General features: G+C 41.9%; 1 protein-coding gene across 1 annotated transcript in view; it reads right to left on the bottom strand.

Annotated features, from left to right (window-relative positions):
* FNDC1 (fibronectin type III domain containing 1) overlaps positions 1–16,557 on the bottom strand; it is an 87,443-nt gene that overhangs the window by 8,107 nt on the left and 62,779 nt on the right. Inside the window, exons 14-16 of the mRNA XM_081187913.1 lie at positions 15,597–15,705; positions 5,175–5,254; positions 1,228–1,257 (exon numbers count right to left, since the gene is read on the bottom strand). Of these exons, the coding sequence (XP_081044039.1) occupies positions 1,228–1,257; positions 5,175–5,254; positions 15,597–15,705 (219 nt within the window). The remainder of the gene's footprint in view (positions 1–1,227; positions 1,258–5,174; positions 5,255–15,596; positions 15,706–16,557) is intronic.

Raw genomic sequence — 16,557 nt, 5'->3', positions numbered from 1 at the left:
AAGACAGAGATAGTGTGGGGAACGTCAGAGGCTGGATGTGGCCCTCCAGACCTATCTATGTGGCCCTCAGAACACCTATTCTCTCCAGGCCACACCCCCTCAGTGGCCTGCTTCAAACCCTGAGTATTTTTGCATAGCTGGATTGTGTCCTTGAGCTCTGAGACTGCCACTTTCTTGTTAGGGCAGAGGAGAAAGAGGGTATGTAGAAACTAGCCTAGTCTACAAAGGTAAACTACGTTTGTTCCTCTGCCCACTTTCGCCCCCAGCCCTGCTCAGCCTGGCATGTGGCTCTTGGAAGGTTTCCCAGAAGGGAAGGTGTCCCTCAAGCTCAAAAAGGTTCCCCATTTTTATGCAAAAATATGTTTTGGATATCTAGCATTTTTCAAAATGCTTCAAACTGTGTGGTGAAAAGTGGGGTATATATGTTTTTAATCAGCCTTGAAAATATCCCATGAAAGTTACTAGCCTGCAAAATCTTTTAGTAGCCTGCCAGAAGCTGGCGGAGGAGGGGAAAAGAACTCCAGATCACCTTCAGCAGCCCCCTGAACTTCTCTTATTACTAATGCACATCTTTGCAAGGTGTCAAAGAGGAAGCTTCCTACCTCCAGCAACCTCCCTGGTTTCTATGCTGGGTGCAGAGGAGAGACAGGACACTGGTAGTGGCATGTGTGGTTTGATGGATCTGCACTCCCTGTTGCTGCTTACCTAGACCAGGCTGGGGCAGCAGCAATGTCTGGGCTTGGAGGACACACCACCCCATCCCAGACTGGTCCAGGTAAACAGCAAAGATCTGGGTATTGGGTCCTGCCCCAGTATGCAAACCACTCCTGTAGAGCGCTCTGTCCCCTCTCCACCTATCCACATGCAATTCCTTGTCACCTGTGCTTACCAGGCCAGTGCATAAATGCAAGGCTGTTCTAAATAAATAAATGTAAATGGATATATAAGATGGTTAAAAATGGACAGCAATGCACTATCCAAAACTTTAAAACTCGGTATCCTGTCTCCAGAACTTGACTGCCCCAGAAAGCATAAAGGAAGCAGATAACAGAATCAGGTGAAAGGGCAGTTTTCCGCATTCTTGTTTATTCATAAAACTTATATCCCTCTCTCCCTTTCAAAGGAAGTCAATAATTTTAAATTTCTCTGTCAGCTGCACAATGTCACAACATTAGGTTTTGCAGTACTCAGGACAAGATAATATCTGAAAACAGCAAGGAGACTTACCCGGTGGTCTGACAATAAGTAGAGGATTATCTATAAAGAGGGAACAAGAAAATGCATGAGTGGCTTACACTGAATATTTATACCCCCTGAAGCCAAATTAAAAACCAAAATGCTACATCAAAAATGGTGGGTTGCAAAAGTTAATTTTCTTATTCCTGTTTATTTTGAAAGCAAAAATACTCCCACACAAGTCAGTCTACAAAAAATTAGTTGAGTATGCAATATTCCTTTTTTAAAAAAAAGTATTTACATTATGTTTGCCTTTATAACCATCTTTTTTCATTTATGTGAGTGAAATTAGCATATTTGTTTATTATGGATTTGTTTTTTTTTAACACGTGGCAATGTTTCAATTGCACGGCATGGGGAAGGTAGAGAAAACCATGTTGTGTTGAGCAGTAACTTGGCAACCATGAAATGTCAAGCTAGCCAACCATTTGAATAATAAGCCAACCATTTCAACAGGGATGATGATGGCAAATAACTTTTGCAATGATAGCAAGCTGTAAAGAGCTGAATGGGGATCAACGAAGAAAAACACAATTACAATATGAAACAGGGAAATGGTGGAGCTCCAAATGAACCATTCAGAAAACTCTACTCTCATGGAAATGTGAAAGAATGTGCAAAGAGGGCTAGGCTTGCTTTTTGCCATCACTCCTGGTTGCTAGCCATGTGTTGAGAGCACTAGATTGGATAGACAGTCAGGATTCCTTTTCCCCTTGCAGGGAGGAGCTCTTGCGCATAGATTGGCATGTGCATAGAGCCCTTTCCAAATCTGCAGATGGCAGTGGTGGGGCAAGCCTGCCAGATTCAGCAGGTGGCATGGCATGGCTAGATCATGCTGCCCTGTAACACACAGACAGCCCCACACATACGTGGTGTGATTAGCTACTGCTTTTCAGCAAGACAAAATTATTCTTAGGACTAAGTGGAATGCTTTCATCCATTCCCGCGACACACTTTAAAAAGTAACACAACACATTCCTTACTTACTTACTAACAACACACTAACCAGGCTGTTGCCCAATTTCATAACTCTCAAGACTGTTCATTGTAAGAATTCTAGTCCATTAATCAGTTACCGTATTTTTCTGTGCATAAGACGCCCCCATGTATAAGACAACCCCTATTTTTTTTTTGAGCCCAAAATTAATTAATTAATATTTTAAACACCAAACAGAACAACTTTGATATTTTATTAAATATTCAAAACAGTGGTATATTTAGTACCGTATATTTAAACATCAAACAGTGAGGCAAGCTGTGTAATAGCGGCTGCTCCTGTCAGCTCAGTGCAACTCCACAGTAGCTGCAGCTCCAGCTCTCCCGCCTGTATGTTGCACTTTTGTCTCAGTATTTACGGTATGTACCGTATTTACTACACAAGCGCCGGCAGATGCAAAAGCTGATCGAGGAGCTGTGACTGCCAGAGCTGCCTGAGTGAGTGCGCTTGGGGAATGAGGGGTCTGGGTAGCCAGGGGGCGGCTGAGGGAACTGGGTGGAAGGGACAATGTCCGGAGTGGGGGCTGCTGGGGGGGCAGTAGCAGACCAGTGTTTGTCGTGAGGCCAATAGTGAGGGGAGGCGGGGGGGGAATATGGATGGCGGCATGAATTTATTTATATATTTAATTGCAACATTCCCTGTATAAGACGACCCCCAATTTTAAACTTTAAAAATTTGGGGGGAAATATTGTTTTATAGGCTGAAAAATACGGCAATTGCTCTATTTAGCCTGCATAAGCAAAATCAGTGATTCTGAAGCAAGAAGCATTGCTTTTGGATGCTGCTTTTGGATGTGTTGCAGTGGACACTATCTAAGAATAGACATTCCCTTCAATGTAAGAGAAAAGGAGGGACGTCTTTTTTAAGGTAGTGTTTGCCACCTTCAGTTTTTATACCTACTTCTATTAAAAATTATCTGCTTTAAAAATATACTGCCTACTTAATCAGCAACATCTTTTAGTATTTTTTTTTTTAATTCTACCTGATTAAGGGAGCAATCCACCTACCTGGGGGTAAGTCCCACTGAACTCAATAGGACCTTCTTCTAAGTAGACAAGTACAAGGACTGAACTATTAATCGTTTAAATGTTACAGCCCTCCTATAAATCCATTATATAAAATGCTTTACTTGATTTTCAAGTTTTTAACTTTCAAGAATACCATTTTGATAGCTAAAAGTGCCTATAAATTCTATGGCAAGAACTCTAGAATCAGGTTTAGGGGGTGAACGGGAATAGAAAACAACTTATTGGAGGACCCAAGTCTGTGGCAGTAATGGCCAGTGATTATCCTGAGTTTGTTAAGGGATCAGCACATTGTATTTTGATGTTTAACTGTGCTGGCTGGCCTTTGAGCAACCATCTCAGCAAAAATAAAAGAAATAAAATATTTAACTATGCTTTAAAAGGAAAAAAAACCTATTTAAAAAGCCTTGTCAAAGAAATATCGCCATTATGAAACGGGAACAAGCTTCAACCAAAAGAGTAAAAAACTGAAATGGAAAATTGTTTCCCATATTCCTTCCAGACAATTACCTCCAGCTGCTCAGCTGCTCACAATTAAAAAACTAATTTTAAGTGTCTCGCCAATTTAGCAAAGGCACACTCAACATCCTTTTTAATTTTTTTAAAAATTTAACCTCCCAATTCTCAGGGCAATGATATCCAAGTTCACACCAGGCAGCTCTGAAGACAATTGGCCTGCACAAGGAACTAGTCAGAAATGTTAGTTAAGAGTTGGCTTCCTCTACTAGAAATGGAAAAAGCTACATGACCTACTTCCTCCCATTTGGCAGAGGATGATTGGAACCCTGACATGTCATCTTGATTCTGCAAGGTTCATGCTGAACCTCTGGATTGTACAAGCTACTGCTTCTATCACCTGCTGAAAACCATGCTTTACTTTTCTATGCATGCTTACACCATTTGTCAGCATGCAATCAGGAGGAATAATCTATGAATTAGCCACATACTTTTGAACGATCCCGGGAGATTCCTTTCTGCTCTGATCCCCCATACCACCAAATTATCTTGCTCCTGGGTTTTCTTTGTCCCTGTTCTCTGCTTTATTGCCTGCCCAGCAAGCCTGTCTCCATTCACCCTGTCTCCATCTTTTCTATTTCAAAAGATAGAGCTGGTTCACACATCCAGCAACCTAATGGGAGCACTTCCTGTCTGTGGGATTAGCACAGAGGTGAGATAATGGCAGCCATCAAATGTACTGACTGACCCATATTTACCATCAAGATTGACTCTTGAGCTTTGATTCTTTGGCAGAAATTCCAAACACATGCATGGTTTAATTCGGGGGTAGCCAACATGGTGCCCATCAGTCCCTGCCAGCATTTCCAGTGGTCAGAAATTATGGGAGTGCAGTCCAAAACAACTGGAAGGCACCATGATGGCTGTCTCTGCTTTAATTCCTTTGACATTGCCGCTAGATTTAGTGACCTTGAAATGCAACCTTGTCTACAATACATCCCACCGCCAGTTGTCTTCTTTGGCGCTAATTCTCTTTTCTTCAATTCTCTCTTCACCTACACTCTACTATTGGGGCCTATACTGTATATTGGGTCCTATAGTAACCTGTTCCTTAACCACTTTCTTCCATCAAAATCTAGTCTTCCTTCATTCCTTCCAAAAATCACAATGATTCCTGGACTCTTTCTACTCACTTGGTTATATTCAGGGGACTTAAACAATATTATTCTATACATTTCATGGTGTATTTTTAGATTTTCAACTATGGCAACCTGCCCTGTAGCTTCAGGCAGAGTTGGGAAAACATTAGCAGGGAGGAACACTGCAAGAATGTCAGGTCATGTTCTTTACAAATATAATTAGTGAAAGTCTGGGATTTTCTGAAATCAATGGAAGTTTTTAAAAGCAAGAACATAATTCCATAGCATGGAGGTAAAATGTTCACATTTGTGAAACCATACCTGATTCTGTGATGTAGGAGATTGAGGAGCTTATAGGTCCGTAACCATAGGGATTCTTTGCTTGGACTCTAAAGTAATACCTAAAGAAGAGAAAGAGAAGGGCAGAGAGAACACAACCATCCATGAAAATGGCACTAAATCCATTTATGATAATGAAGTTAGGGAAATGTCAAACAGATAGTCGCTGTGTGACATAGTATCTAAAGCGCATTGGCCCTTGCAGTTCACCATACAAGGAAATGTCACAATTTACATTGTAGTAAAATAGCTTATCTAGATCTAAGTCCACAATTATGATGAGGAAACTATCATACTGCACCCTATAGATTTCCAATAGTGCAGATCAGAATTTATAGCTAGCTGGACTATTGGGCTTGAAGGAAGGTCAAGATGCATTTCTTTCCAAAATGTAGCAGTAATTGCTTCATACCAGGTTCTGGGTAACTGGGTAGACTACCAGATACTAAAGGTAACCAGAGAGAGACAAAGGCATGTGTCAGTTTACAGACTTGGCAGACTTTGGACTCAGCTAGACTGGTAAAGAAAAAGTGATTTATATGTGTTGTATATGCGATAGAGTGGGACGCGGGTGGTGCTGTGGTCTAAACCACTGAGCCTAGGGCTTGCCGATCGGAAGGTCGGCGGCTTGAATCCCCGCGACAGGGTGAGTTCTTGTTGCTCGGTCCCAGCTACTGCCCACCTAGCAGTTCGAAAGCATGTCAAAGTCCAAGTAGATAAATAGGTACCGCTCCGGCGGGAAGGTAAATGGCGTTTCCATGCACTGCTCTGGTTTCACCAGAAGCGGCTTAGTCATGCTGGCCACATGACCCGGAAAAACTGTCTGCAGACAAACGTTGGCTCCCTCGGCCAGTAAAGTGAGATGAGTGCTGCAACTCCAGAGTCGTTCACGACTGGACTTAACTGTCAGAGGTCCTTTACTTTTACCTTTTTTATATGCAATAGAACTTTGCCCCACCAGTTGGCGACATAGAGTCCCATTTTTCTCTACCTGTTTTCCCTGTTTAAATTTACAATGTGTTTAACTGAAACACTTCTCAGTCCAGGCTGAGATTCTGAATAGTGGACCACAAGCTATCAATTTAATAAACCCCCAGTTTACCGAAGATTAGGAATTTCGCAATGCGACTACTTCCCTGTACAACAGTCAATTTCAATGGAGCTGAATCTGCTGTCAAAATTACAAAGGAGCTTAAAAAGAAAACATCAGAAAATACACTACAGCATGTAACTTGTTATCCTGAAGTGGAGAAATACTACAGCTGTAGCTGTAAACTCATGCTCAGTGCAGAAGAATGATTCACAGATAATCAGAACACAAAAGGTGCAAGCTAAAGCCAACCACTACAACCACATTGGAGAAGCCAGATACTGGTTCCTTCCACCTCACACAGGGCAAGAGAAGATTAAGCAGCATGCAGAATTCCCCACCCACCAGGAAACACTCAAAGAAAATAACAATGGAAGCAAGAGTTTCCACTGTGTTGTCACTACAATTGCATATACTACTAGCCGCATGAAACCCTGTGAATGGTACAAAGGCAATGGGCCAGATGATCTGCTCATTTTATTATTGTACCATAACCAAAATGTCAATAGTAAAAAAAACCCCAACCCTAATTACTCAAAGCACATATTGCTTGGAGAACTGTTTAATTTATGTTGCATTTTTTAATATGAATAGAGCATTGGGGGTGCTATGATAAATGGCCCTCTGATCCAATAGGGGGAGGCTGCAGAAAATCTATCACCTGACATGCATCAAGGAACTCTATTTGCAACTCCAGGTGATAGGTCAGAGTATTGAGGGAGGAGTCAGAGTAGCAGCGCGGGAACCACCTTCTGCTGCATAGTCAACAGAGACCTGGATACTGTGAGTTCAGGTCACTGGGTGCTATTAAAACAAGTCTTGCTGGATCCTGCACTTGCAGACACACACACACACACACTTCCCACCCCAACAAGAAAAAACCACTGGCATTCTCTAATTACCAGCATCGATTTGGCTACTTCATTTGCTTCTTATCCAAATGCAAGTTTTGCCAAAAGAACAGCATCCCCTGAAGGCTTCAAACCACATGACCTTCCTAACTGACTGGCTCAGGCAGGGAAAATGCCACCAAAACTTGGATTATTTCCCTTGGCAATATTCCTTTCAGCTTCTAACTAGGTTAAATGCTGCATTGCCTAGAAAAACCTAAGACAATTACCGTTCCGAGTCCTAGGCCTCCAGGCTATTACTGAGGCTGGAGACAAGGCATTTTTCAGAGAGCGGAAGGTGGTATGATAGAGGAGACAATGCTTATGGCATGTGCTGCAAAAAACACAAACAACCCAGTAAGAATACAAAATATATGATTCTTTATGAAATGAGTGTGTAGAAGTATGCAATAGTGGTCCTATCATGCCACCCTCAACTATCTGAAAAGCTAATCCCCTGCGTATTCTTATATCCCCAAAGAAAAGGACTAACTTGCTATAATAACCAAAAATTCCATTGTGTTCCATTGCGTTGCTTCTAGTGCCAATGGAAATATGACAGAAAATCCATGGGGTTAGAAGTGGTTATGCAAACCCTGGGAGGGCGACTTTTGGTGGTTTCAAACTAGGATCATCCTTGCTGTGTGTGTCTTATAGACATGCTCCTTTCCTATTGCTGTATATTTCCTCTTTCCTCTCAGGAACCTGCTCATACTTTAGGGTCTTCATAACCCTGTTCTGGGTGTCTTTGCCCTTGTTAGGAACATAGAAAGCTGACTTATGCTGAGTTAGGTCATTGGCCCAAAAAGCTCAGCATCGTCTACATCAGGGTTTCACAAGCTTCTGCATTCATTGACCCCTTGTCGAGCATATAAAGTTGTCATCGACCCCTACCCCACTTCTTAGGAATGTAAATGAAATAAAATCAAGAAATATCAATATATAATCTACATTTATTAATCATCCACCACCATTACTAGGAATAATATAATGCAAAAACTAATGAATGCTGTTGTATTAAACACTGGGAAGGTATAGGTGTTCTGTACATGCCTATGCCCTTTATTTATTAGCCTCATAGTCACTGAGTTATAGTCCTGGCATGTGGTGACAGGGATGCTATCCTTCTTGGTGATGGAGCAACAAGTGTGGAATATTCTTCCTAGAGATGCGCTTCCTTAAGAAAGCACCTGCCATATTCCACTCAGCAAGGGTACCTGGAGAAGATAGGCAAATCTTCAGGTACCCAGGTCCAACCAGTACTTTGAATTCCACTCAGTGCATAGTTCTGGTTATTTGATTTTTAAAAATATTGCTGTACAGTGAAACCTCGGTTTTCGAGTGTCTCAGAAGCCGAACAATTTGGAACCCAAATGCCAAAAACCCGGAAGTAATTGCTTCCGTTTTCAAACGCACCTCAGAAGTCAAATGGCTTCCGAGGCGCGTTTCTCCATTTTTTCAATGGATTTTGCCAACCGCCCATTGATCCTCGGTTTTTGAACGTTTTGGAAGTTGTACAGTCATCTGAAACAGATTACGTTCTAAAACTGAGGTTCCACTGTATTAATTAATTACATATGCCTATGGGTATTGTAAAATAATGAAAAATAAGCTATTCGTTTTCTTCATCATCATCAAACTCTGACCTACCTGAAACCCAGACCTGAAACCCAGCTTTAGCTCTAACATGTACAGTATCCTGGGACCCACTCCATTTTTTTCATTATGCATTTCTAACCTGGTGAGAACCACTTCAGATGAAGCCAAGTTGAAGGCCAATATACTAGAATCAAGTTTCACTCACAGCAGCAGCAGCAATTCAAAAAGTGTCATCAGGCATGTGGTTTGGGTGTGCGTGTAGACACTGTTTACTCGGACTTTTAAAAAGCTTTTGATAGACTCCCTCATGAGCAAAACTATTGGGAAGAGGAGACATCTTATTGACTGGTAACCAGTTAAAGAACCGGAAGCCAAGAGTAGGACGAAATGGGCATTTCTCACAATGGAGGCATGTATTCAGTTGGGTCCACCAAGGCTTGAAAAGAGGGTAGACAAATTCATAGAGGACAAGGCTATCATTGGCTATTCATCAAGGACAGATAGGATTTCCAGTGTCAGAAGCAGCATGGCTTTGAATACCTGTCGCTAGGGATCAATAGGGGGAGAGTGCTCTTGCACCCATGTCCTGCTTGCTAACTTCCCATAGGCATCTGGGTGGCCACTGCGAGAACAGGATGACAGCTTTGTACTGATCAAGCAGGATTCTTCTTATGTTCTCACAAAGAAGAAGGGATTGCTTAAAGGTTTGTTTGTTTGTTTGTTTGTTTGTTTGTTTGTTTGTTTTTTAGTAGATGGTGTCATCTGAATTATTCCTCTGTCCCTATCTGGCACACAGCAAACATCAACAGAGTTATAGATCTTTATGCCACAAGTCTTTCTATCTCCTTTTCTCATGACCAACGTTTAATTATTTTTTCCACTTGTCTGCAAACTGATCTGAATGTAATTAAGGGCCGTGTGATGCCTGCAGGGAAAATAAAAACAACCCCCTCATAACTTTCTTCTCCATGTAATCCTAGCTGTGGCAGACGAAAACCACATAAAAGCTTGGAACGGAGGAGAGCTATGTTTTCTTTTCTTCCCCTTTGTTTCCCTGACACAGTCCATTGCAATGTGGAAACATTCACCAGCGGTTTAAACATAGGCCCTCATTCTTTTCTGCGGCTGAATGGGCTTTCCGCAGCTCAAGGAGTGCAAGCTAGGATTCAAAGCAACCAGCTATATCCCCTTAACCTTGGGATGGGAGCCCACCACATTTCATTTCTCTGTCTATCAGATTCGTAGGCTGCCTTGCCCCCAAGGAACTCAGAGTGTTATATAGGGGATTATCTCATGTTATCTCCACCATATCCCTTTGAAGTAGTATATGGCAAGAGAGGAAAAGTTGCCCAAGGCCTCCAGCGCCACCTTTCATGCCCCCCAAATCTGGGGAAGTGATGAGGGATGGCGATATGGCTCTGTGCACTTTGAATTCAAAAGCTACCAAGGAGCAAGAGCTGTTGAAGTGACCTAGGAGGATACTTTTTGCTCAGAGTGGAAGGAGCAGGTGCGACTGCCTGTCCACCCAGCACCACTGCAGACAGCCTCTCTCTAGCAGCAGCTATTGCCGAATGATTGTCCACCATGATGAATGTCTATGCCGGGGGCGGGGATGATGTCACCACCCAGTTGCTGCAGAGCCACACTTCCTATCAGCTCCAGAAAGCATGGCCAACAGCTAAAGTTGATGGGAGTTCAGCCACATCTGGAAGGCCACAAGTTGCCTGCTTCTGGTCTAAATTATAACATATTTACTGCAAGAATCTCAGGCTCTGGTACAAGACAGAGCCAAGATGGTTGATGTTATGTACTGAGTTGAATAGGATCCAAAATGCAGCAGTCTGATTGGTCCTGGAACAATAGGATTCAGAATGCAGCAGTCTGATTGGTCATAGAACAATAGGATTCAGAATGCAGCAGTCTGATTGGTCCTAGAGCAATGCAGCAGTATGATTGGTCCACAGGAGCCACCCAATCCAGCTCCAGGTAGAAGTGAATCTACAACCTGATTGGCCTATAGGAGAATCCCGGAATTAGCCAATCACGTGCAGCCCATTGTGTAAATAATGTATATAAAGCAGATATTTTGGGGAAACTTTCATTCCTCCTCATCACTATGAGCTGAATAAAGAGCATGAAATCCACTCTCGACTCTGAGTATATTTCAGTTGATTCTGATATGATAACTCAGAGGCAAAGTGTCTGCCTTGCATGCGGAAAGTCAATCCTTGGGAGTTCCAGGAGGGGATAAGGAAAATTTGAAACCCTGGAGAGCTGCTGCTTCTGAGTGAGGACAATACCAAGCAGCTTCCTACATTCCTAAGAATGGACACAATATTTTTTAAGGGGAGAAAAGAGTGCCCCCAAATTTAATTTACAAAAAAGCCGAGTGAGGTTTATTTGACTGAGCAGTTTAGCCATGCCCAATGGGAATCACTAAGGGCCACAAATACTTCCTCATGGTGTTCTAAATGGATGTGAAGATGGGCCACAGAGCTTTGTGAGACCAGAGACTGAGTTGATGAGAAAGCCGCTTGGCAGCTGCACAGCTGCTTAATTTCCATGCATGAGAGCACAAAATTAAGTGGTGTGATTATGCAAACACTTGGGTCTGCTTAAATCCTAGAAGAGAGCTCCAAGTGGCTCGTACGCTAGAAGTCTTCAGGCTTGCCAGGAGCTCTTAACATCCAAGTCCTATGACTTGCCCACAACAAAACAGGAGTCTGAACTGCCAATGGACTTTCTTTCTTTTTTTGAAATGGAAAACAAATAGCAATCCCATGCTGCTTTCTAGGCACTCAGCCATGCACTTATTTATATTGCTGCTTTGAAATCATTGCTTGAAGGAGGAACTAGGCGTCACAAGAGACACAGAGCTGACTGCTACTGCTGTACCTCTTCCCCTTTTACCATCAAGCTTGATGCAATGTGTGGCGCAGGTAACATCATTGCCCCGCATGCTGCTCCACTCTGCTTCATTGGCTGTTGGTGGGAGAAGAAGCAATGAACAATGTGCTGACGACTCATGGCACCTTCTGCTAATGTTTTAAGTAATTTGGATGGAAGGGAGAGACACACAGAGTGGTGGCAGGTCTCATAGCATCCAGTTCCACCCTGACAACCATTTCACACATGCACCATTTCATACACTCCTGTAATCAAAAGTTTTGCACATTTCCATGTGTGACGATAGACATGTGCACTATTTTACCCCAGGGGTCCTTATAGGAAAATGGGAATTCATCCTGATTTGCTTGCGCCCCAAGGACTCTTCTGGTGCAGACACAGGCTGGACAAAAAAACCACCAGAATCAATGTAGATATTGTGGCTTAGAGCTGTGGGTTAATTTAAGCAGCCAATGAAATGCTGAATGATTTACGGTCATATTTGGCAAATCGCATTCTATTTGTATACACTTTCCAATTCCAACAACTGGAAATGAATTATTTTCCGGGAAAGCCAGAGAAGACACCATCACAAATCTTCCCTTCGAAGCTTTCTGTCATAGACCAGAATGCTGGAAAGGCAAGGCAATGTTGTGTTTGAATGTGAACACGCAAGTGGTAATATAATTAATTCTCCTATGAAAATACATCACCACACAACTGTGTAAAACAAGTGCTTAATTTAACTGCAACTGCTTGAATTTATTCCAAACAGCAATGTTCTACCATGGCTCCCTCCAGAGTCAAGATGTTAAAAACATCACTCAGCTTAATTACTGTTTCTAAAAACACATTTTAAAAAGTGATTTCATAGCACCAGAGAGAAACTAGGAACTGGACACAAAAGGAGCCCTTAATTTTAGTTGGTGAGAGTTGAATCAGGTACTAAACATACTACAGTGGTACCTCGGGTTAACAACTGAATTCGTTCTGGAGGTCCGTTCTTAACCTGAAACTGTTCTTATACTGAAGCACCACTTTAGTTAATGGGGCCTCTTGCTGCCACTGTGCTGTCACTGCATGATTTCTGTTCTCATCCTGAAGCAAAGTTCTTATCCCGAGGCAATATTTCTGGGTTAGCGGAGTCTGTAAGCTGAAGCGTCTTTAACCTGAAGTGTATGTAACCCGAGGTACCACTGTGAAATCATGCTGATTTATATAGTTGGATATATGGCCTTGATTTCTTTTCTTAAAAAAGATTTCTGCATTGCAGGGGGTTGGACTAGATGACCCTTGGGTCCCTTCCAACTTTATGATTCTTTGCTTCTATCTCACCTTGCTATCAAATGGTAGTCAAGGTAGCTTAGGTAAAAAAGATCTAACAGCATAATCCTATACATGTCTACTCAGAAGTTCACTTCCATTAAGTTCATTCCCTGGTGAGCTTAATATAGGAGTTCAACGGATATTCCATTCAGACATAACATTCCCAATATTTCAAACCAAATACAAATATGAAACAGAAAATAATCAAAACCCACCTCAAACAGAAACCACCAGAATAAATGGCATAATTAAAGAACTATCCACAGTTAAGTCCCACCCAAAGCTCAGCTAAATAAAACAGCTTTCACTTGGTGCCTAAAATATATTAAATTTGGTGCCCAGTAAATATATATGGGGAAGGTGCTCCATAGCCTGGATGCTGTTACAGAAACAGCTGCCAATATGACAGTTACCCTGTTAAATTCCAAGTAAGTGCTCATCCCTTCCCTATCATCAACTGGAAGACTGAATGATGTAGTTGTCTTGCTCACAATACAGGATCACGCCTATGTTTCAGAGGTGAGGAACCTCCAGCCCAAGAGCCTAACTATGCCCCCTACATCTCCCCATGATGTGATATATGTTCCCAGGCGTGGAGCAGGTAAATATATGGCTCAGCCAAAAGTGATGTGCAGGCACCTGCAGAGGGCTTTGCAAGACTTGCAGAGTTGTTCAGTTCCTCAGATATAAGGTCTTGCAAACAGATTAGGATTTACAAATGCAGGACAATAATAAGCATTTAAATCTTACATTAAAGCAATGGAAATCCATGCATCTACCTATTGTTGTTGTATTCCTTTTAGCATATATTTCGCTAAATCATCAGCATTTGAATGCATTGAAATATATCTATCCTAGTTTTCTTAGCTTTACTTTCACCTAAACGATAGCTTGGAAATCCACTTTGGAGAGGTATACATATGCCCAATCCTAAATGCTTGTTATTCAGAGCTACAACTGGCCTTGGTAACTTGCTTTCCCCAAATCAGAGTCCCCTCACAATATGGACATAATCATGAACACATGGTTTTAGTCAAGCTCCATCTTCCAGTTTGTGTTTGCCCAATTACAGAAATATTGCCAGTGGTCAAGGAGCTATTTTTATGATATGTATTTATTTCAGCCTGTGGGGTTCAGAGAAAACACAAATGATATTGGCTGGTGGTGCACATGTTTCTGTGCCAAAGAAAAATAATCATCCCACCCCTATGTATTCCTATACCCATGCTTCTCTATTAAAAGCCACTTGGTTTGTAAGGAACAGCTTGACATCAGTAATCTCTGACTGAAACGATGATACACTCACTTTAATGGAGACTTTAATAAACCCAGTGGACTATCATATAAAGCCCCATTTCCCTATATTGGGTGTCACTGCTTTTGTTTGAACAGATTAATGAAGCGGGAGTTGCTCTGCCAAGATCTTTGCTTGTATCTCCTCCCAGTATGGGTGTGTTATTGCTATAATTCAGAAGTGCCAAAAGGAGGACAATTCCAATACAATTTCAAGACTGAACACAATAATTCTGCCCCAGCTATACTGAGAGACTGATAAAAAAACAAATGATTTGGGTAGTTGAGTTACCAATTAAACTCAGTAGCAGCCACCAGATACTTCAAAGGTTTTTAAAAATCATTTTAACCACCTAAAGGATTCAAAAAAATGGACCTCTCAAGGAAAGGCATACTGTAAGATAGGTATTACAATATGCAAGGTCCTTCTTCTCAAATGACAACAGCATGCAAAGCAGGACTGCCTCTGATGATCTTAGCATCTAGGGAAATGCATATGGAGAAATTGGTTATGGCGGCTAGAAAAAGCCACACACACACAATTGACAGCAAGGCAGCTGAAAGCCTCTCCAGCTTTGTAGCATTAGTAGGCCTCTCATCTGCCAGTTTTCTTTCTTCCTCCTACCCAACCTGTAAGTCTGGGAAAGTATGGAAAAAGAGCAGCCGAGAGGCCCTCCATAACTTTTCTGCTCTCAGCAATGAAGGTTTCTGAGCATGCTTGGACCCTCCACACTCAACAGGAACTCTGGAAATCATAGAATCCACCCCACCTCCCGGTAAATGAATTAGAAGGAATTTAAAATATGTTTCCAGAGTTCTCATTGGAAGAAATTCTGCAACGGTTTGTGAGCAGCCTTCAGCTTTAGCATAGACTGCTTCCCCTCCACCCCACATGCATATATCTCTAACAATTTGGTACATTATGAAAGGAAGGGGAGGAGGGGAACTGGCAGATGAGAGAGTTGGTGCTGAGCCATTACAAGCCAAGGTGAAATTTGAGGGTGACAAGGATGGTTTTTCAATGGCTTGGTGACTTCTGAACTCTATTTTCGTGAAATTATTTTCCATTTCTAACACTAACATACCGTATTTTTCCATCTATAAGGCACCCCCATGTATAACAAGCCCCCTATTTGGGGGGACTCCAATTTAAGAAAATGGGGGGGGGGGGAGATACTATCCGTGTATAAGACGAGCCCATACTTTAAACATTATTTTACAGTAAAAACATAGTCTTATACACGGAAAAGTACGGTACGTACCTATTTTATCATTAGGCCACAAACAATTTCAAACTACATTCCGAAAACATATCAGTACCTTGTGTTCGGCTTCAGGTTTTCAATGGGCAAATTAGTGCTTCCTGCAGTCTTAGTTGACCACTTGTTCCTGATGAAGTCGTCGTAAGATGCACTGTAAACTAAATATCCTGCCAAGGAAAGGGGAGAATATGTCCATCATCCATTTGAACACTTATTTACTCCCCTACCTGCCCTTTGTCTCCATCACCAAGGGGCAAAAAGATCCTGTTAGGGGAGACAGTTCCTCTGAAGCCAAGAAAGGCCCATCAAGACTTTCCTTCTTTTTTCAACTATTTGAAAAATATCACTCAGCCAAAATTTTATTTGAAAAGAACTTTCAGTTACAGAATTGGGGCAGGGAGGTGAAAAAGGTGTGAAAAGAAAGGAGAGGGCTTTTTTTAGCCTCTCCTTTAACTTCTGGCAGTTTCTTTCTCTTTCTTTCTTTCTTTCTTTCTTTCTTTCTTTCTTTCTTTCTTTCTTTCCTTCCTTCCTTCCTTCCTTCTTTCAACTCTTTGTAGGAGAGGAGTGATGTCAGCACAGGAAAATTCACACCCCATCCTAACTTCTTTCAACAGTACACTCTTTGACACTTCTTCTACTTCTGCACTGAAGCAGAAAGCTAAGCCTACTGGCAACTCCCAAACAGACACACCTTCACACAGGTTATCAGAATTACCTTGTAGGTGCTCCACCTGTCCATGTCCAGCAGCAACCTTCACAGCTTACAATACGCTCTTTATTCACTTCATTGGGATTAGTTGTTTACATTCCACATTGCATTTGTGATATGTTATTTTCTCTTCGGCTGGCTTTGAGCCAATGCAGCTGGTAGTCTTTTCTTGAGCTTTCACAAAGCTGGAAATCACCAACCCACTAACCTAATCTTAAACTAGATCAATCTATTTTCAGAGACATTGGCATGTGGTCATTAATATGTTAGCAAGTTTTAAAACACCAAATAATATAACGTTGGTGTTTTG

Source organism: Podarcis bocagei (genome assembly GCF_964188305.1).
Source record: "Podarcis bocagei genome assembly, chromosome: 3".
NCBI lineage: Eukaryota > Metazoa > Chordata > Lepidosauria > Squamata > Lacertidae > Podarcis > Podarcis bocagei.
The sequence above is the reverse complement of the archived record's forward strand: the minus strand, read 5'-3'. Positions and strand labels throughout refer to the sequence as shown.